General features: G+C 40.5%; 1 protein-coding gene across 1 annotated transcript in view; it reads left to right on the top strand.

The window, feature by feature from the left end:
- Positions 1-19,762: 19,762 nt before the first annotated feature.
- DNAJC1 (DnaJ heat shock protein family (Hsp40) member C1) overlaps positions 19,763-23,215 on the top strand; it is a 109,619-nt gene continuing 106,166 nt past the window's right edge. Inside the window, exon 1 of the mRNA XM_042043641.1 lies at positions 19,763-20,060. Within this exon, the coding sequence (XP_041899575.1) occupies positions 19,896-20,060 (165 nt within the window). The 5' untranslated portion in view covers positions 19,763-19,895. The remainder of the gene's footprint in view (positions 20,061-23,215) is intronic.

Raw genomic sequence — 23,215 nt, 5'->3', positions numbered from 1 at the left:
CAGGAGAATTCTTTGTGACATGGAGGGAAGGCACATCTATTTTGTAGCCACACTGGAGCTACGAGCAGATGGAGCGCATTCAATTTGCAAGGCGAATGTTTGGGTTTTGTAGACCTGTTTAACTCCTAGATCTATAGTTTCATGAAAAGAAAAAGTAAACACAAAGGCATAGGCAAAGTTGCATCAAAAAGGTCCTCCTGATGTTCGGGGGAACATGCTTCTTGATCCCCAGACATCCATTCCTGCCAAGGTGCGAACTCACTGCTCCCCACTCTGGGCTGATACAAGTCCCTAAAGGGTCATCCTGTCAGCTGGCTCACAGCAGTGATCCGGTTCAGGATCACCAAGGAACAGTGGCTGCAGTGTAAAATTTCACCTGGGGCCCTGTGTCTACACCAGTACTAAGAACTATTTGTGGCAAAATTATTTATTGGGATACAGCCCATAATGCTCAACCCTGTAGCACATTTACAGTAGTAAATTACTGTAGCACAGTAATTTACTCTAAAAAAATTTCCCAAGGAATTGTCCCTTTTAGATGGACAAGGAGGATGGTGAAGAGGCACAGAAGAATGTGCAGTAGAGTGGCTTTGCTGTGACTTCATAAATTACAGGACAGTTATATTAGCAGTTGATGTGTTTTTAAGTTTACCTCTTGCTGCTCTTGGGTCAGCCAATATAAACTACAAATAATTTTATGTTTGGTTTTTTTGTTTTGTACCTCTTTGTCCTTAGGATTCAGGTTAGTGTTCTAAAAATGTCTGTTTTAAAATCATCATGATTTTTGAACATCATCCATCCTTTCTGATTTAGTCTTCCTGGCCCTTTTTAACTGGTTTCCCTGACTGCTTGACTCTGTCAGAGAGGTGGCAAGAGCAGGCACAGAAGACACAAGGAGAAGCAGAAGGGTAAATGCTGATCTCTTCTCTCTGGTGACCAATGACAAGACCTGAGGGAACAGCATGAAGCTGAGTCAGGGGAGGTTTAGGTTGGATATTAGGAAATGGTTCTTCACCCAGACAGTGTCTGGGCACTGGAACAGGCTCCCCATGGCAGTGGTCACAGCACCAAGCCTGACAGAGTTCCAGAAGTGTTTGGACAATGCTCTCAGGCATATGGTGGGATTCTTGGGGCATCCTGTGCAGTGCCAGGAGGTGAACTTCAGTGATCCTTGGGGGTCCCTTCCAACTCAGGATATTCTATGATCTTGTGAAACTGTGGAAGAGAGCATGGGTACCTTTTGATACTTTCTGATCTCTTCCAGAATCATCTCCTGACTCAAACTGTCCTTGTTCTAGTTCTGAACTGAGGGAATCTCAAAAGTTATCACTGTATGGTTATCTATGTGATGAAGACAGAAAACACTGAAAATTAGGTCTAAACTTGTTTATGGCAAGGAGAGATAAAGGGTCACAGGGCTTAGCGGAGTTATTCCTACTCACACGAGAAATGAATTTAGAAAAAAAAGAAGTTTAGTTTTGAAGTTTGTGCTTTCTTTAGTATTTACAGTTTGTTGGCATCACAGGACCTTCCTCTGGATTTCAAGTGCAGCTCATGAGACTGTATCCCTGCAATCCCATTGGGCTCTTGTCAATAGGATTGTTGTGCTTTCTCCAATAAGATTATAAATGCTCATTTGCTTTCAGCAGAAGTTTTACCAAGCATCTATTCATATCTTAATGGATTATTGACATAACACAGCAGACTGTTATGAAGTATTCCACTATGTGTAATTAGAGAGTATTTAATCTGCATAATAAAAATCCATATGAACAGTTGTTGTCATTCATGCCCAAAAGCTGCTCATCTAAATGAAGTATCTAGTTTGCCCTATAAATTTAGGGATGGAAAACAGCATTTTGAAAAAATCTTAATTCAAGAATGCCAAAAAGGTGCTTTAACTCAGCAATTCAGATGTGGGCAATTTGATTTCTCTCCACCCTCCCCCTGCCAGAAAAAAAAAGAAAAGAAAAGAAAAAAAAATGCCCTATAGCTTTGAATGTTACATTCCCAGTTTCATCTTGGATCAGGTTTTTACAGCCATTTGTTAAGTAGTTACTCTCCCTTTCCTTGTGCCTTTGGTAGGATGCCAAGACAGCATACAAGGAGCTTGCTCAGGCTCCTCCTGCCTGGGCTGGGGAGGAAGGGTGGGTCAGGTTCTCTGCACTGTAGGGCCTCGTGATTTTTTTTACAATCCATCCACCCAGTGCTCCCACATGTACAGAATGGGCAAAAGGTCAAGCTAGCATCTGTATATCACCTAAGACCTGCTAAAGCATGTGAAGTAGAGCTTAACTGGGAATATGAGTGTTTCATAGAGCATCACTGGGTATTCTGTAATGCGAAAATTTTAGGGTTAAGAAACAGTGGGGGAAGAGAAGCTGTAACTGATAATACAGTTTCATAGTGCTGAGAGGGTAACCAGTAGTTAGGGGAAATATTTTATCCCTTCAGCATGCTAGGGTTTCCTTTATGAAAGGCTTTTACTAGATCAAAATTTGTAAAGAAAGCAGGAAAAAAGGAGCTCAAAATATTTAATAAAATGTTTATTTTTTTAAAATTTGTTTTAATAAAAAATCATTGTGATTTTTATTTTGCTAAAGAACCTTCTTGAGTTCAAAATTAGCCAAAACTGAAGGATATAAACTTTCATTGCAAAGAAATGCTCTGTTCCACTGCTGTCACTGCTTGTTATGTCATGGTGAAAATCCATCTCAGACTAGCCTGAAAACAGACAAATGAAAAGTTTTACCAACCAAGGTAAAACCTCATCTGTAATTTTCACATCAGCTTTTTACAGCCAGAGCACAATACAGTCATTTTGTGGTATCATAAAGAGTTGTTAGTTGTTTTTCTGGTGATTTAAAGCCCTTAAATTGTTCATATAGTCTAGAATATTATTGCATACAAAAGGAGACTCCACAGCATAAATTACACAGTATCTGTTCATTTTGGCATCAAAATAATAAACTCAATTATTTGAGAAAGGCATACAGTGGACTTGTCATGGCATTCATGGGGGGGTTGTGTTGAATTAAGCAGAAGTGTTCACAAAGAATTGAAACATCTGTGCTGATACATGAAGGTACTGTAATATTCAGGTGAGCAAGTCCTGTAAAGCAACTTTTAAGTGACTAGTGCAGAACTCCTACTTTTGTATCTAGACATTAATGTCAAGTCAACAGGCAGTAAGTTATTCTGGAACTGGTTCTAATTCTGGTATTTAACTTTCGAATATTTGCCTTCACAACATTAACAGTATTCCTTACATACAGTTTCTAGTGAATGTGAATTAAGATTCATAAATTGCAGGCCCCTCCAGATTATCTGCACAAATGCACTTGTGGTTCTCAGCTGAGGAAGTAGGATTTGGGGTTGTATTGTAATTTAAACCAAAGAATGTTAATTGTAGTGTGTGCGTAAAACACTTGGAACTATCCTAGAGGAGTCTCAAGATGCTTTATCAACCCAGATATTATACAGAGCTTTCAAGAACCAGTTCCTGAATGTCTAAGGAAAAAAAAGCCAATGTGATAAGAAATATACTGAAAGACCTTCTAAATCCCTTTATCAGAGAGAGAGAGAGAAAAATAATAACACCCAGTAGCTAAATAATACAATTTGTGGAAATTTTAATGAGGCCTAATGAATCATGTGAGCTGTATGGTTAAATTTACTATCCCTATTTTACAGCTAAGAAAAAAGAAATATGAAAGTGAACACTGCCATTTTCATCTTTTGGATGTATTAAATTTTGCAACTTAATCCATATTCTTACATGCTAGTGAAAGAGAGAAGAATTTAGTTCTTGTTGAAAGTTAAACTATCACAGAGCAGAGGGAGAAATTTGCAAGGGAGAGAGAAACACCCCCATTCTGTCAGGGATCTAATGACTAGTGACCCTAACTTACGGTTTGAAAGCAGGATGCTGAAAGCTTTAAAGTGGTAGCCATCCAAATACCTTTTCCCTTTAAAAGAAGGAAGAGTATTTCAATAGTTCTCAGTTAATGCCAGTTTGGTCTCCATCTTACGGAGTCTGCACTTGAATGCTTGTAGAGTGAACACCCACAGGGTTTCACTTTGTGTGTCGTTCTGTGCATAGTCTTCTCCTCATAACAGCTGATCATCCTTTGGTCTCTTGACAGTCTCTTCTGCTTTGGAATTTGTAAATTTAGGATCTTACTAATTTTTCTCCTTCTTTTCCATCACAAACTGTGGATGTCTCTCACCCTTCTGCAGTCTGTGTGTGACAAGCACTGTCTCTGTGAGAGACTGCTGCCTTTTGAGCCTCTTGCTTGCTGTTTTTTTATATATATAACATGCTATCTCGTGGTTGCTTAAATAAACATATTGATATTTTTAAAGAACTAACAATTTTGATACAATTTTCTAATCAGTGAGGATTACAATGTGAAAAGGCTGTGTTCAGCATTTTGGTCTCCAGCATTAGGTTCTGGTCTTTCTTTTTCTTGAGCATACTTTACCAGTGTTTTATGAGCTTATTGTGTCTATGTTTTTTGTCAATTTGCTGTGAACTTGGCTTTCTCTTTTGACTACCTATCTACATATGTCTCCACTTTGTCATGTACTGATGAGGAAGCAAAATGATCCAGGTGGGAGACGCACAAATGCAAGCAGCCCTGTCCTCATGGAGGCATTCAGTGTTGAACGATTTTGTTGCCCCATCTTAGTAGTCCATCTGATTTGGATCAAGACCCCAGATCCTAGTTTAAAGTTCTGTACAAATACAATTATTTATAAAAACAGCTTCTCTACAGAATGTTTACATACACATATAGATGTATATATATGTAGGCAGAATCCACATGTAAATAATATGAAGTATGGATTTTTAAAATTCCAGATCAATATAAATACATGTAGATATAAACTTTGGGCAATTTTTCTTTTTGGCCAAAACTTCACCAGCTGTTATCTGCTTCCCTTACTTGGCATAGACTGCTGGACTTTTCAATGGGGAACCTGTTCTTCCACTTCTGATGGATGCTGTTGTCTTAAATGCCATAGGGAAGTGCACATCCCTGGCAAGATGTTCAAAGTTGGATTCAGACCACTGGTATTATCTCTGAGAACACTTAATGAGCAAATTCAAAGGTTCTACAAAGTCAGAGAACGAACTGTCTGACTGATAGCTCTTGGATTGGTTCATGTTTCTACAACCAGAAAGAAGAAACAAGCTTTTGACAAAGAGACTGCTGGCTCTTAAGATGTGGTGTGGCCAGACATAGGTCTCCAAAGGTTGGCTCTTCACCTTCAGCTCAGGCCATGTCTTCCAAGACCCCGTGGTTTGGAACAGCAACTCATGAGACTCTCCGGAACAGTTGTTCCTCTCACATTTTTGAGATCCACAATGGTACTCACTTTGCTCCTTCCAGAGTCATTCATAGATAGGTCCTGGATACTGACTCTCTCTTCAAACAGCTTCTATTTGTGTCCTGAGGTTTTCCTTTATATTATTATGAGACTTGATCATTGATTCAGCAGCATTTACTTTTACCTTATAACTTCCTTTACAGTGCAGAAGAGAAATCAGAGGACTCAATCAGACTTGTAATCTGTTCATATTCTTTCCTGGAAGGCAAGAAGGCTTTCCACTGTTTTAGTAGATATTCCTGGAGAAACTAGTAACTCCATAATCAAAAGCACAAAGCAAAGATCACAGGCTTCTTAAACACCGACCTGTTCTTTTGAAACTGTTCTGCTTCCTCAATGTTCTTCAAGACACAAGAGCATTACCCCTCCACCCTAACATGGCCAGAGGGATTTTGTATGGACTTAAATTGACTTGTTCCTTGTGTAGACCATGTCCCTTTAGCCTGTCATTAATTTATAAGTCTTTCTTTGATACATAATGATAAATCATATCTTTTAAAGATGCCCACTGAATCAACTTGGTGAATATCTTCTACAACCTGCTAGAGGTTGTCTCCTATGCCTTCGATGTCCACTGGAAGAATCAGTCTTTCTGCCAAGGAGCTCATTTATCTCTATAGTTCTTGTTAGCCAGTTTCTTGATTTGTCATTAGAGGAGTATTTGTTCACAGAAGTTTCTTTCATGACCATAGTCATCCAGTAGATAAGATAATATACGACTGTAGTGATTCTTCCATGACCTAAGGCAGTTTTTTCTCTACTACGCCTAAGCTTTTGTTACAGTTCCCTAAAATGCTGATTTCACCGATTGCCATGGCCTCCTAGGGCTGAGTTCGCCTTTAGGCAGCAGTAGGCAATGTCTCTCTGGATTACAATTTACCTGTCTATTCTGGTTGGTGATACCCTGATAAACAACAGTGGAGATTTCAGCAGGCACATGCAGCAAGTGTGCTGATGTGTGATGATGATGTATAGGACAGTATGTTTTGATCAGCTTGTTTGAAATGGCCCTTGTAGTCATAGCCACGTTTTATCAACAAGAGAAGGATTTTCCACTTGAATTTGCTGAATGCTCTTGAAACTCCACAAAGTTTCTTCCCATCAGGGTCTTGGTCCACCTTGCCATGTGAGACGGTCTTCATATCTTTGGTAGTACACTTTCCAAATCTTTCTCCATTCTTTGTTTCTCGATGAAATCAACCTCACAGTTACTTAGGTCGGGTGGGTAAAAAGAGATGGTAGCCTTTATTAACAGACAGCCGTGTACTACATCTTTTTGAGTTTACGCTTTATACTCATCCTAAATACCTTCCTAAGCAGTGTCAGCATTCTCTCTTGGATGGGAAAGTGACTTCTGTCAGCTGTTCCCAAGCATCCAGGACTGAACTGTCTGGCATACCTTTGATACTGTGTCTCTTGAACTAAGACATAAATTACCTGTCTAACTGTGTTTGGGTATAGTAACACTGACAGTATGAGTGACGTTCAACCACACCTCAAAGAAAAGGATACAGATAAGCTACCTCTCCTATGTTACTTCTCTATTCCATTTCATCATGTTCTGCTTTCACTTTATGTTTTTGCTTTCTGGACTCGTGTTTTTCTTCATAATTTGCATTATCATCTAGTCGCTGATATTTCCAGTCCTAAAAAAGATACAGTGTTTCATTTTTGAAACTACTGCAAATGTTAGCTTTTCTGAATTTCATCTTGCTTAGGCTTACAGTTCACACCCCCCACAGCACAACTCCTATGAGATGAGCTTTGCTTGTTTGTACTCAATACAATTAGAATTTAATTTCAAAAGTATTTCTGTGACTTCAAATACAGTATAACTTACGTATTGTGTCCAAGTGTAAATCATATGTAGTCTTTTCATATTCAAAGGGGTAATTCAGTCTTCAGTCTTGCAGAATTTCTGCTACAATTGATTTTTTCTAGCTATTCTTTGCCTCTCTTCAGCTGTTGTTCACAGACTTTTGCAAAATTGTTTTACTTCTTACAAATATTATGGATTTGCCCAAAGGCTGCTTTGGTCTATATTTTATTTCAATCCTTTGTGCAATCTTCTATGTGACTTCTTGCAAATCTAGTCTGATTGTATTTCGTGGACTTCCCTATAGAGCCTTCAGTTTTGTTTTGCAATTGCATCTCTTTATGGATTTACAGTTTAATACATATAAAGCATCACACATCTCGTTTTTGATTTCTTAGAGGAAACTGATTCCTCTGCAGCTTTACCTTTCTGTAACTGAAGAATAGTCTTCATTTATTTGTGCTGTGTAACAGCTGTCTTGCTCTTTCTCATCTGCACATAGGCTATTTGTCTAATCTGGTGCATCTGAGCAGCAGCAATTTTTAGGCCACTTTTTAATCCTCTCAGGAATAGAAAAAAAATGTTGTTCTGCTTTGCTCAGTTCTCTAGGCTTTTTCTGAAAAGCTAGATGCATAATGCAGTTTTTACTGGTTTCTCTAAGATATCCTTTACTCACTATCTTTTCTTCTGCTTGTGTGTCTATTCCATTGCTGGTACTGCATTGTCTTCTGAGGGGACAGTGAAACAGAGCTCCAAATCAGGACTCAGAAGTACAATAAATCATTACCGTAACTAAAGAGAAACTAATGCTGGGGAAAGATCCACGTGTTTTACTCCATCAGGTGCTCAGCACTGAGTGCAGCAAAAGCTAATTCAGACCAAAATTCTTCTTAAAGTGCCTTTTACTGTGAGTGTTGTTTAATGTTCAGAGTTGTTATGTACTTAAGACTGTCTCTGAAGTTAAATGAGGAAGGAATGAAATGGTATATTTATGCACCAAATTTAAAAGACCAAGGTTAAAAATTGGCTTGTAATGCCTTACTATTTAGAAGTTCTTACATCCAGTTAAGTTATTCAATATTGTTTTTTATGGAGATATTCCAGAAAACTGCTTTCAGTTCTGGAATGACTGATTTCTTTCTAATTGAGTGAAACTTGGCAAGCCTCAGATCTACAAGAAACACAAAGAGTGCAGGTACAATACTTTTCTATAAAAAGATTTAATTAAATACTGTATTTCTAAAATCGTAATAGCTGAGAAACCACCATTTTGTTTCACTTACTGTGAAAAGGCAAAATGTAACCAGAAAACAGTAAGATCCAATTTGTTTATTCCTCAGCTACAAAATCTTCTTTCCAAAATAAATCTTTATGCTGCTTCTTTCTCCTTCTAACAAATGTTTTGGTGTCTTACTGGCAAAAATGAAAACAGAAAGAAAGACAATAGTTTGTGAAGAGCTTTTTTCACTTGGGAAATACTACTTTATAGTAACTGTAGTATAATCTGTCATAACTCCAAATATAACAGACCAGTTATACTTAGTTATATTTAGTTATATAACAAAAAGAGAGCAACAATGGTAAGTGCCTCCCTGGGTGTTTCATGGTAGTTACAGCTCTCTGGCTGAGAGAGCTGATGGCTAAAGGCAATTTAAATATTTAAACTGACCAGTCTGATTCCTTTCCTTTTAGGTTAAGATCACTCTATTAACAGGCATGTAGATTGATGGCATATCCAAGATTTTCAGGAGTGGGGTGCAGTTTCAGGAGACAGCCTTCAAAAATATGGGTAAAAGAGTCAAAGAATCAATGACACAATAACTGAGGCATATTTAAATGATAGCTAGGAGAGTATCATAGCCACCATTTTACAGCTTACTTTGACTGCCATTGTTATTTTGTATAGTCCTTAATATGGAGGAGATGGTGTGTCTGTACATGGTGTTGTCCTGTACATACTATTGCTAAATATTCACTGAATACTGTTTTCCATAAGGCAAATATGTTTTTTAATGTAAATTAACAGGTTATTTTCTTCAATAATGAACCATGGAGCTACAACAGCAGTAGCTTTCTGATTGCAACAGTATTTAACATTTTCTTTAAAGACACACAGAAATTCCAGCTCAGGAGGGACCCATTGCTGCACTTGTGCCTCTTTCCAGATCGCTTTTGTTTTCAATATTCCTGTACTTTAAAATTACTGCAGAGATGATGGGATTTTGGCACAGCAGGAAGTACTGTAGTTACGGAGGTACTTCATTTTGGTGAATTTTAGTCCTGTGCCCCGTGGGAACAGGAAAACCAGTGTGGAGAGTGGGGGCAGAGTTTGCTACTGGGCCTGAACACGGCACACAGCTGTGGCAAGTTCACTTGCTTGTAATTGCAGAAAAGCCTAGGTTACATTTTTTAGTACTCCTGGGAAACCAGAAAACAATCAGATACATACCCAAGGGGTAAGTAAAAATTATTCAAAATCAAAACAGAGATAAAAATCCCCACAGTTAATCTTTTTAAACAGAAAACCTAATTATTTTTTACCTTTTGTGTTTCAATGTACTGCATTCTTCAATGTCAAGTTTCAGAAAAACACAAGGACAGATTTCTTCCTTTTCCTGCTGGGAGCTACAGCATCCAGACGGCTCTTCATCGCCTCTGTCAGCTCTTCAGAGGGCAGATGGTCACAGATGCATCTCCTGCTCCACTGACATGTTCTGGCTTGTTTTCCAAGTTCAGAGTACTTGATCCATTCTCAGCTGGATCTGCTGACAGAATAGGCTGAGTTTGCCCCAAAGTTCTTTAAAGGAAAAGGTAACTTGTTAAAGGAAAGTTGGGTGGGAATGTATGAATTTTGGCTAGAACTTGTCCATTACGACTAGCCTTTGGAAAGTTACCTAATACTTTTTTCCAAGTTGCATGGTCTAAACCAGTTTTTTTCTCCTGCAAAAGTCAGCAGGAGTGGGTGTTGGCACATAACAGAAGGGAGCAAGAGGGGCCCCAGCTCTGGGTGTTCTCTGCAGGTGTATGTGCCAACAGAGGACAGATATACTCAGGTCCTTTCTCCATAGCTGAGGCTGAAGCTGGCATGGATGCTGGAGCAGAGGCTGGGGCAGCAGCTGGGGAACTCAGAGAGTCTGGGGTGGATGGGAGTGGGATGGAGAGGAGGCTGTACAAAGCAGTGGGAAGGGGCTGCATGGCTGCAGGGAGCTGCTGGTGGTCGCTAAGGTTGAAGGACAGGCAGAATGGCAATTCCTGTGCTCTCAGGAGCTCCCTGCAGACAAACCACACACTCCAGGGAAGGGCAAGTGCCATGCCTTTCCTTAGCCAGGACTGACAGACATCCCTTGGAACACAGAGCATCCAGCAGAAAAGTTCTGCATCTTCTATGATGGCCATGGACAATCAGCCCCAGCCCAGCAGCTCAGTTTACTCTTCACCTGCCATGTGTTTGATTCGCTGTGCCCGCGCCAGAGTGTGCACATGCACTGCCGTCAGCTGGGACCCTCCTGGCTTTACACCGACCATCTCCAGCCCTGGGTTTGAGAGGACTGCAGTCACCGATGGCTGGTGGCACATAAATGATCTGTCACTGACATGAGAGTGGTGGGAGGGCAGCCTGCAACCAGCAGGAGGTACTGAGGGGAGAATACCCTCTGCCCTTTCCTCTAACATGCTGCAAGAATAAATCACCTACTCAGTTTAAACGGTGCTTAAGTGATGTAATGGAGCCCTTGGCTGGCCTGTAGACAGAGGTAACAGAACTTTGATCTAGCACTGATTAAAATTCTGCTAGCCGGGTGTTTGTTTACTGTTTTAAAAAAATATTTAGCAACAAAAGCAAAGATGAAAAATATAATTTGGCTATAAAAGCAAATCTGGGATAAATGGAATAAGGACAAGTGGGCTGTTCTTTGACATTAATATTTGTATTCAAGGATATCCTAAAGGCACACAAGGGACATAAAATTCCTTTATATCTGCAGGATGTAAGAGAGTTTTGAAGCTTGCATTATGGGTCAAAAAAGAAGAGAGTATTTGTTTGGCCTCTGCAACACAAGGGAAAAAAATTCTTGGATCTGTAATTTGACTAACCACTTCCATTAGCACAGCTATTAAGGATGGGTTCTTTTCCCAGTTTTCATAGACAGTTTTGATGTTGGGAGGGTTGCCATACTATTGACAAGCTACTAAATAGGGGTTTTTTTGTCTTGTAACTTTTTGATACTTTGTGTTGAAGGTATGACTCATTAGTACTATTTACATAAAAGCAGATCCAGATAATCCCAATGTGTACGTTCCTACTCCGCGCTCTGCAAGCCACATCCTCAGCCTGCCAGTGACCAAGAATATGTACCAGGAGCATCCACTAAGTGATTTCTTCCTGTATGTGCCACATGGAGGAGAAGTCAATATTTATACCTCTCACTTGATAGAATTCATTAAATATATTTTGTTAAATAACACTCTATATTACATATCCCTTGTCTAATATTTGCACACAGAAGAAGTATTTGTTATGTGAGTTGAATGCCTAGTTAAGAACTAAATGAGTACAACATATTTAATATTTATTTGGTAGCACAATACAGTAGATACAGGGGAGATGAGAGAGAATACCAATAGAGGAGGAAGAAAAAGTGATTAAAGGGCACAGACAGAACATGAAATATTTCTATGTGACTGCAGTGATTCTGAAAAAAAGTAAGCAGCAAGAGAAGTTATGTAGGTTTTAGAATTTAAAAGCCAAAAGTTTTAAAAAAAATGTTTAAGGAGATTGTAAATGACTATTAACAGCATTCATGCTCTGTCTAAAAATGCATTACTTCAAGCGAACTGCAGAAATGAGCCACTTCTCATAATATCTGGACCATTTGGGTTCTCCGTGCTTAGGGCACCTTTTATCTTCAATGACAGGTTCTTAGTATGAGAAATCTTTATTTTTAGTTTTCTATTGTTTTAGTCTATGATGTAGTGAGTAAAACCCATACCACAACAAAACCTAGTCACAACAACAACAAAATCCCCATGCTGTTGAGAGCTGTTAAAGCTCTGTTAAAGACTATTTACTAGAGAGATTGTATTGACTAATGGGATATTGTGAGAAATTACATTGCAGAATTTTGGCAAAGAAAGTGCTTTGGACAGTAATTTGTTTTTCTGATAATAATGTTTTGCAATAAAAGTAGCATGTCCTGCTTTATTTTCTGAAATATATTCCTTGAGAGCAAATGGAAGTCACAACTGTGCAGGCAGAGGAAGGATTTAGGCCATTTATGTGATTTGAAGAGATCTCAAATATAATCCACCAGCAGCAAAATGCTGTGACATGTTTAACACTGAACTTTTAATTTAATAAAAGCAAGTAAATCAAGAAGTAAATATATCTCTACTTGACATGATAGAAATGTAAGAAAAGCTATATCAGACATTATAATGCTTATTTTAGCAGATATGTGTTTGCATTTGTAGATGTGGGTAAGATTTCAAAGGTGCCTGTTGGTAAATATAACCTTGGAATAATCAAACCTCATTTCTTTATATTGGTTTCTACCTATGTAATTTTTCTGCTGTGTAGTTGTGATTATCCAGTCCAGACTGGTCTTCCTAGGAATTTCTTTTTCATATCTGTATAGACAGGAAATTTGTGGATGAGAATTCAATGGTGGTTTTTTTTTTCAGTCACAGTTAAGTGCACTGTTAAATTTAAAATGGAATTTGTAGAATTTTTATAGGCTTTTCTTAGAAAGACACTTCCACACATACATCATATTAATGGTCTTCCTATATTTCTATATTTAATTAGTTCTGCCTGGTTTTGCACTGTATAATCAGAGTATGACTACTTTGTTAATGCAATCCTGAAATGTGAAAACTATTTAACTTGAAATTTAACTGTATTTTATAAAGAAAATATTTTGAACATCCTGAGCAAATTTCAAAGTATTATCCTCAATTTTGAACAGGACAGCAATTTACCACCTAAAAAAAATCTGTGATCTGGAAACAGCAGTGTTGAGTAAATAGCGTATTCTGTGTTCATCCATCATAGCTTTCAGTTTCCTCTCTGAATGGACTCAATCATTTTATTGAAAAGATATCCCACAAACAAAATGCTGTTCATGATTAATTCCTACATATGTTTGCTGTAACAGGCTCTTCTGTTATACTGTTGGCATGTTGTGCTGCTGGTTGCACAGTCTCTCTATGAATGGTCATACTTATATACACTAGTTTATATTATGGTGATGTATTTTTGGTTTTGGATTTGTCTGATTCTTTTTCTTTTCTCCAATATTTTATGGTGCTAATTCCTTTCTCAGGAGGGTGCCTTAGCGAATGTCACTAACATACATACCTACCACATTAACAAATGGGAAATGAGTATTATGTCCTGACAAATGGAATTGTATGATCTTCATAGAAAATTCCTGGGTGATATTTAAAGGTTCTTTCCGTTTGCAAAATAAAATTCTATTTTTAGTTATTCCTAACATCAGCTCCTCTCTGGCAAAGCAACAAACAGAAGGAGGAACCAAGCAGAAACAAAACAGCACAGACAGCATTGAGCAAGGAATCAAAATCAGCTGAAAACGAATGATTCTATGATTTGGTGATAAGTGTTATGATACTGGTTACAATACTGAGTTACTATTGTTATCCGGTTTAATGCCTAGATGGTTCTCATTTTTTTCTGCACAAGACACAGGCACAGCATGTTCCTGACAGAGGCACAGAACAACCACGTGCACAGAGGACCAAAGCAGAGTTCATGTCACAGCCATCTTGTACCACCTCTTCTGGTCCTCCAGTTTGCTCTCTCTCCCAACAATTGTGTTAACTTTAGAGCAGTCAAAGTTGGCAAAAAAGGTAAAGATGTCTCTCTGATGTATTTTTAGGTCTACACACCTTTTGTTTTTAATCACATCTGCAATTACTGTGAAGTAGAAAAGGACCTTGGAAGGGTCATGCATCTATGCAACTGATATAAAATGTTCCCTCCGGAGAAATAGTTCTTTGCCCCCTGGTGGTGAATTAATTTTGAAAAATATAACAAAACACTTTTAGGAAAATTTACTTGAAATGAAAAAGAAATGCTAATTGCTTCATTGAATACAAGTAATAATAAACTGCTAAGCAACACTTAATGTGTCAAACATAATTAGGAAAAATCCTATTATGAGCAAGCTCCATCAATCTTCGATAGTCACTGCAGAATAGATTAAAAATAGTTTGAAAACTGCATGAAACCTTCAATATTTCAAAATCATATTTCTTACTTTGGTTTTTTGGGAGGTTAACAGAAATGTCTTGAGAATGTAGTGTAGTCTTGAGAATCCCTGATTTCCAGCATTCTTACTGGAAATGAACTATGGAAATTATCATCTGAACAGCATCTTTAGATCTGCCCTTCTCTGTATGTTGTCCATACATTGAGAGCTCTCATTCTGGGCCACTAGAATAACATTCCCTGGATGGAAATTTTTAAATAGCTGTACATATTTCTAAAAGTTTTCGAGAGGTTTTCAGCTTGCATATGCTGAGCATCTCCATATGTGAGAAGAAGAACAAAATTGACACTGGAAGTCACCCACTTGAAATTTTAGCCACAGATCATTTTGAAAGGTGTCAAGAATACATTGCTTAAAAATACGGCATTAGGCTTCTAATCTAATTTGTTTTGTCTTTTAATTATTGTGCCTCCAAAACTTCTTCCTGAGAGTGCTTCCCCATGTTGATGTTCTTCTTCAGAAAAATATATATTAAAATTTAATGACAAACTATTGTCATATCATGCAGCAAAACATTACACATTTATGCTGGAAAAAGGCCATTTATAATGATCAGGGCTTTCAGATGTTGCCTTTATACTATCAGGATATGGCTGATATTCTGAAGATGATCTCCCTTTTCCTATTGCACGCTCTGAGCATATTACCATATCTTGTATGATGGTAATGTGGCTTCAGGTAGTTTTTGAGTTTGGAAAACAGCATCAAAGGTATGGCATGCTCAGCAGGCACTACTGGGTTTTGGCACTAATGATGTTACATGAAGAAAAGGAAAAAAAAGAGCAATGTAGCTAAAAGAGACGACTGAGCTGCCCAGACCAGGCACAAATGAGCTATTTCCTAAATAATATTCTTTCATGTCTGATGGACTGCAATAGCTTTCCGGTTTTAGCTCTGTTGCTTTTTCTTCTCTTTCCATTCCCACATTTCTTTCTCATTACTTTGACTTATGTCTGGCCTAAGGTAACAGCTGGTGTACACAAATGGCATACTCCTTACAAATCTTCCAGTGGGCAGGGTTGCTATAAAGTGGTCCTGTCCGCCCTTCTTTTCCCACCGCAACACTGGATGTCACCTTCTCTCGGTCTCCACTCCACTCGCCCGTTCGCGTGGCTAAACGCTAAACTGCATTTGCAAAATGATCTGACTTAAGAAAAAAATCCCTTAAAAAGGCAATACCCGGGCCACTAGCCCATCGGGATGGAGCACTGCAGCACTCCTCGGAGCAGGGCTCCTGCTGCCTCGCCGCTTCGGCAGGAGACCCTTCTCTTCCGGTGCGAGTCCTGCAGCGTTCCTGCCAGCTGTGAGACAATTCCTGCCTCCGCTCTGCTCGGCCCCGCTGCTCGGGCAACAGCTGCCTCCAGCTCTCCGCCTCTAGTCATACAGCGGAGCTTTTTCCGGTGGGAAAGCCAGTTTAAGTCGGGCTGTTTCCTGCCTGCTCTGCCGTCTTGTTCTTGCTTCCTCATCGGGGCTCCTTGTCGCCGGGATTGTGCGAGTGCAGCTGTTTGCTTGTTGAGTTGTAGATTGGATCACTAAAACGTCTGAGTTTTTCTGTGCGTGTGTGCGTATGTGTGCGCGAGTAGCTGGTTTGGTTTTGGTTTTAGGTTTTGTTTTGTTTTGTTTTGTTTTTGAAGCTGGATCATCTTAGTCATTTGATTTATAATGTGGCCCACAAAGAGTTGAATTAGCACAGCTGAGGAGGCAGCAAACAGTGGCGCAGAGGTGGGAACAAGCGCCTGGGCTGGGGGGAGGGCGCAGGAAACTCTTAAACCAGCTTTGTTGGCAGTGAGAAGTACACTGTGACTGTACAAAACCATGCCAAGCACCTACACTAACCAGCCAGAAGAGAGAACTGCAATAGACTGCAGAGCAGTCGGGCTCTTCAATTGCTGGAGATAAGGCTTTATCTTTAGGAAGAAAAGGGGTGGTTCCTTAATAAGCTCTTTCCCCTAGACGTCTGCTATTCATTTGAGGCACCGAAATCGCAGGCTGTTTAGCTATTCAAAATATGATCGTGTGAATCCTACTGGGCTTATGAAGCATGTTGGTCTTTCAGTGCTGTTAAAAACGCTAATAATAACTGGTTCATGCCTCGGGTCGTGGGTGCTACTGTCAATTAGGGTCAGAACAGAGATTTATTTAAACAAATTATTTCTGTATATAGTTCTTTCCCTTACACTTTGTAAAGTAGAGCTTCATGACCAAGTGGACCTGTTTCAGTGATGCCTGTCTGCGTATGCAGGCAAACTTGGGCACAGACAAATGCCATCCTTGCCTTCAGAGCTCTCTATATTCTTAAGTTAAAGGAGCTGCCCAGCTGCCGAGACTACATACAGGATTAAAATCCGTTCTCTGATCCTCTAGCAATTTAAATGTCACGGCTGAGTCACAGGAAAAAATACTAATACCTCCCAGCAGGAGTAATTTTAGACAATAATGAAAAAGCCATGTGTAATCCTCTACCTTCCCCTCTACCTTTGTGTCAGAGTTTGCAGTAGTGAGATTTAAGTTGTCATCACCAGTCTCCCAACTCACCAGCCCGTGATGTCTCACGTATAGTTGCAGGCTCATAGCAAGGCCAAGCATTGCTGAATTTGATTATATTTGTTTTATATTTTAAGTATTTCTCTGAAACCAAGAGAGAGAACTGACTTGTAATTTAACTGATTTATTTTATGTTGGGGAAGCCTAATGTGACTTGGATTAATTGAAGTGCTGGAGAAAGGGGAAGTACTCTTCATGACTCAACCTCATGACTTTAAAGAAGAAAGCAGAAGAATGAGGAGCCATCATTATTGTAGAGGTGCTTATAGCATTTTAATAGCATTTTCAGCATTTTCTTCCCAAAATGTCAGTATTTATGCTTGGAGTACAGAACAATTTTAATGGAAACATTTAAACTAATCTCATAGTCTAGAATTTTTTAAAAATCCCTTTTGGAAATGTTCCATGCAGTATTAGGCCTTCTGTTCCAGTGGTTTAAGGAGCAGAGTAAAAATGGTTTCGAATTTCTCACATTGTTAAAACCAATTGGAATAATTTAACTATGTAGACTTAAATGTAAGAGATCTCTTAAATGTGTATTTTAGATAATCATAATCCCATTAACATTAGTGCATTTTTTTCTCCTATTATTCTTTCCAAATTCACATTCCTCTTGACTAAAGGAAGCCATAATTTATCTGAAGAATTCTGAGGCATTTCTTTCAAAATAGCTGTGTTCTCAGAAGGATTGGTGCCACAAGCCACCTGCAATTTGTGATCAGTGTTAGGACAGGTTTCCCTGGTCTCAGTAGACTGGAGTAAATGACCTGTTTTTATCAGGTTTTTTTGAAGCCTTTTTTAACAGATTCAGCAAGAGCAGCCAGAGGTGGGTTTTGAAAGGAGTAATTTTTCATAACAAATTCCAAATGGTGAAAAATAAGATCAAAACAAATGCTTCTCTTCAAGGTTGATCATTACACTAGATCAGCTTGACTAAGGAGGCTTAGAAGCTGATGAGGCAAGAGGAAGTAGATACAGAAAATGCAGAATGAGTCAGAAGGAGAGGAGAATTTGGAAGTATTTATTAAGGGGAATGAAAGATCACTAATCTCACATTTTAAAAAATCTTCCACCTGGTTTAAAAATAATGCTACCCTATTGAGCTCTTTATTTGAGCCTGGTTTCTGAGTATACTTTGCATCTTTAAACTTTGTTCTACAACCTTATGAGTAGGTAACATTTTGAATCCAAAGCTGGTATTTTTGTGCAAAAAAGCTTGAGACTTGAAAGGAAGGACAATGTAAATATACCAGGCAATAAATTTATACTATGGGTACTGGCACGCAAAACAGAACAGATCAACAAAGTAAGGATGCGGGAAGAAACTGATCCATACCAGGTTCAGTTACTCCAGCCAAACAAAGCAGCTGATACATTAACTAGCCCATGACTTTCTCTTTACTTTGTCATTCTCTAGAAAAGGATTTTTTTTTTTGGCTTTGTGATCAAGTGGGAGAAAGCTTTTTTAAGATGATCAGAATGAACAGTTAAGTGTACCTTTTTGTGAAGGGTAAATTAAAAGGGTCTACATAAGACACTGTTGGCTAAATTATAATTGCCTGGCAAATGGGTTTAGGAGTCTTTTCAGAAAGCAGAGCCGGAGGCAGAATTGTGATCCTAAAAGCCCAGTGGGCATGCATATGGGATATGGAAACATGAGTTTAAATATCAATCTAATTAATATTTAAATAGTTTATACAAAAGGGAACAGTTTCAATAGTAGAGAATACCTAAGACTACTCTATACTTTATGAGTTGGAAAATTGATAATGGTTATGTTGGTTCAAGCCCTTACTCTGAATTAAGCAGAGTGTATTTTAAAGCCACATCTTGCTATTCCCGTGGAGTATCCAAGGAAGCGCTCTACTGTACAGTGATTCTGTAAATGGTGCCTAGCTCCTCTTAGGTGAATTCAGGTGCAGATAAGATTGGCATTTGGGATTTTTTTTTCTTAAATTGCAAACCCTATTATTAAAAATTTAGTTCATGGATATATTTTGGATGAGTGAATCTGTCTTTTCTCAAAAAGATTCTCATAGTGAGTTATTAACCAGGCCTAGTTTCGAGAGACACGAAACAGATGGGGTGTGCAGAGGAGTCTGCCCGTGCCAGAGAAAAGTGATTTAATACTGATAATTTGTATTGTTCAGCCATTAAGCTTCCATCTAATTTCTCATCTAGCGTCCCACGTGAAACATTTCACATTTATTTAAGCAAGGAAAGAACGAAAGGTCCGGGGAAAACACCTTAAAAATCGGGTTGATACTGACAACAGGGAGGAATGATTTCAGGGGAAAACGGGTTACAGGAATCAAACCCACCCTTAAGGTTAATAAAGACAGAAAATCGAAAGACGATTTAGCGGGCGGGGGCCCCGAGGGCACCGCTGGCCCCGCAGCGACCGGGACTCCACAGCCCCCGGGGAAGCCGCGAGGGAGCGGGAGCCCTGTGTCCCTGTGTCCCTGTGTGTCCCAGCGCCACGGCGGCGGCGCTCCCGGCGTTCCCGTCGGGAAGGGCGCGGGACGGGGGGAAGGGCGAGGCGGGGCGTCCGCGCGCACAGAGCTCGCGCCAAGAGCCGCTCGCGCCCTTCCCCCCCCGGCCTCTGCACTGCGCGAGCGCCGGCGGTTGCCGGGGCGTGTGACGTCACGACCCGCGGAGGCGGCCATTGGCCGGGCGGGGAGCGCCCCCCCTCACCCCTCCCCCGCCGTGGGACCGCTGCTGCCGGGGCCGGGCCGGGCCTCGCGCGTCTCTCAGTGTGGAGCGGCCGCCGCGGCGAGCGCGGCCTCCGCGGAGCCTCCCCGGCGCGTTCCTTCTCCGCCACCGCTCCGGTGCCGCCAGCGCAGGCGGGGGTCATGGCCCGCCCGCGGCCCGCGCCGCGCCCTCGGCTGCTGCCGCTCCTGGCGCTGCTGGCGCTGCTTGCGCCCCGCACCCGCGCCTGGGACAGCGGAGACCTGGAGCTCTTCGACCTGGTGGAGGAGGTGCCGCGGAACTTCTACGACTTCCTGGGGGTGCAGCAGGTGAGCGAGGGACCGAGCCTGCCCTCCGCCGTCCCCTGCCCCGGCCCGTTCCCGCGGGCCCCGCCGGTCACCGCCGCCCCTGACCCCCAGCACACCTGCCCGGCTCCCCCCGCCGGCCCCTCGCCCGCTCGCCTGGCGCTGTCACCCTCCTCCTGCCCTGGCCCCCCCGGGCCCCGGTTCCCGAGGCTCGGGGCAGCGCGTCTGTCCCTTTCCAGCCTCTCGCCTCCCGCCGCGAGGCCTCTGCTCTGCTCCAGGTACTGCTCTGTTGCTTCTCCTTCCTGCCTCACCATAAATCCTTCTCCCACTGTACCTTTGTGTGTTCCTACTGCCTGTTGCTCTTCTGAATATATCTCATTTTCTCCAAATGCATCTACAGCCAGACAAAAGTAGCTTATGGGATTTTCACACTTCCTATTCGTATCGTCGGTATGGCAGTTTCTCACCTTTCCCTCATTCTGCATAGCTGCTGGTTCCTTATCTTCTTAAGGCTGTGCATCGCCATGTGTTGCCGCTCCTATTTTTTCTCACTCATGCCATGTGGTAGACTGTGACCCTTTGCTATGTAAATGGCTCGTAGATTGTTATATTTGTTTGCTTTCCATGCGTCTTGGTTACTGTGCGTGGTTTTCACCTATCCTTGATAAGTAACACCTAAGATTATCTTAAAGAGTTTATTATGCACCTTCAGTTAGTTTTTCATGCCAGCGTAGTCAAGACGGGAACTCCTGTTAGGAACACTTTTATCCCGTGGTTCTTGTGTACATCTTAGAGGTGTCTGCTGGTTTTGCTGCCACTTGGCATCTTCAACTTGTATCACTTGTCCAGGCTCCTGTGTGATGCCCTTCCTTATCTCTAGATGCTCTGCTCTATGTGTGACCTTGCTCAATGTCTCTTCATGCATCTTAACAGTCTTTCTGACTTTCTTCCAGTCGGTGTTGTTCTTCTCAATAATGAAATACACAATTCCTTACAATCTGTTACTTCACCCAGAGCCCCCAAAAGACATTTTGCTCGTTTTCTGTCCCCTAGTACATTCCGTATCCCTAGTACCTTGTCTCCAGTGGTATATTTTGGTGAGTGATCCTATTTAAATGGCTTCCCTGCCAACCTTGAAGTATATTCTGATGTAGTTCTTGTCGATTTTGAGAATAATGACTGTATTTTCAGGTGTATTTCATTAAGGCCGTGTCTAAAAAGAGAGGGAAGATGTCTGCAATATCTGAGGGTCCAGTTTTGGAAACTACTGGCTGTGATTGTTCTGACTCTGTTTCACCTCTTTCTTTCCTTCAGTCCTTCTTAAGCATCAAGTGTTAAATGTTATGGAATACCATCATCTACACAACACAGCAAGCACTGCTATTCATGTTTCATTTTCAAGACCCTAAAAATCTAGGTGTTAATTTTCAAAGACAATTTTAGTGTTAGATTATTTAGGAAGGTAAAACTTTGTTTCTGTTAGTGATGTCCAGGTCTGGTATGCAACTCTTGGTTAACATCTTCCACAATCCTTTTTTTCTAGGGCCGAATCTGTACCTTGCCCTATATGTTTAGCAAAATGTTAATTTTAGCAAGCAAATATTCTGCTAGTTCACATTTCTACTCCTAATTATAGCAAAAACTTTCATCCTTGCAGTGTGGGAGCAGGGAAAAAGTTGGTGGAAGGGCAACACAAATGCAACCAAGTTTTTTTTTGTTAAAGTGTACTTTTGTTTAAAGCGGTTACTCATCATGTCATTATAGCCAAGATTGGAAGAGTCCACAGTGTTAGATACTTTACACATGCAGCAGAATAGACCTGTGAGTGCACTAATAGAGTATGCAGTGTTGGAAATTGAGCTTCAGTAGGAATTTGTAAGATTGGAAAATGCTGTATGGATTTACAGGGTCTTTCACTAGGGTTTCCTTCCCTGTGTTCAGATGATTTTCTTGTCAACAAGAGTTGACAGTGTGTGTGACAATAGCTTTTTATGGCCACACCTTTGAACTGTTTAGTTATCTTTCATTCATCAAAGCTTGCCTTTCCCCCCACCCATTCCTATTTAATTGCCTTGTATCACGTCCTGATAATCCCTTCTTCCTTCATGTACTTCAGGGAGAGGGAGTACTTCTCCATTATGCAGGTTGTAACTTCTACATCTGAGACACGGAGGCTCAACTGTGTTTGTTAACAGTAGTGTATCAGGGCTGCCAGATTTCTTCTAAACATGTCATCTTGTGTTTTGAAAAAATGTAGGGAATGACTCCAATGCTTCCTTAAGGCATTAAAGCAGCTTAGGTTTTGATGGGAGAATTGTGGCACTGATGGTTGAACTCATACACGATGTCAGAAACTGATGTTGACCTCAACTGACAAGGTGCAGAAGGCATTGTGGGAAGTGCTGTAGCTCTCAAACATGCTTTGGTGAAGCCTCTGGCATGTGGATTTTTTCATTCAAGTTGGGTAGAAATGATTGGGTTTTTGTTTTGTTGCTTCTCTATGCTTGCAGGAGTATGGATTTTATGTTTTGTCATTTTGAGGGCCTTGTGGAAGCCTCCTGGCATTGTCAGATAACTCATCCAGCTCTGGTAAGGTGATAGGTTTGAGCTGCTGTGGTGTTTTCTAATATCAATGGCAGAGATTGAGGATGATCTAAGGGAAGTGATTTTTGTTGTGGTTTTGAATGTGGAATGACAGAGTAAGATTGTGACTGTCTTGGCTGTTAAATAACTGACCTTTTTTCCTGACTTCAAAGGGGGATTGGCTGAGCAATCTACAAATGCTCATGGAATGGTTGAGGTTGGAAGGTCCCTTCTTGTCCAACCCCCAAGTGTAAGGGTTGAGCGCCTAGATTAAGAAGTATCTGACTTTTATACAAGGACACAATCTATCTAATTGGTTTTTTTATCAGATCTAATAGTAGCATCACATAAGAGGAAGTCTTGCATTGTTATGTTGTTACTGTTGCTGTTCTGACCAATGTGGGAATTGCTGTACTTTCCCTTTCTTTGGGGGTTCTTAAACTGATGATGTGATGAACTTAAATGGCTCATTTAAAGCATAGCTGTTCTCAAGAAGTTTGACCTAGCAGAATAGGGGCATAACCTTTAGCTTGAGAAGAGGTTGCATTTCCCTGTCCCTCAAGTGGTTACTGAAGAAAATAGAATCACAAACTCTT

The sequence above is a fragment of the Corvus kubaryi genome, unplaced genomic scaffold, assembly GCF_017639235.1.
Source record: "Corvus kubaryi isolate FWS band 111438036 unplaced genomic scaffold, C.kubaryi_AGA036_p1.0 37398, whole genome shotgun sequence".
NCBI lineage: Eukaryota > Metazoa > Chordata > Aves > Passeriformes > Corvidae > Corvus > Corvus kubaryi.
Note: the sequence above shows the minus strand (reverse complement) of the source record. Positions and strands in the feature narration are given on the sequence as shown.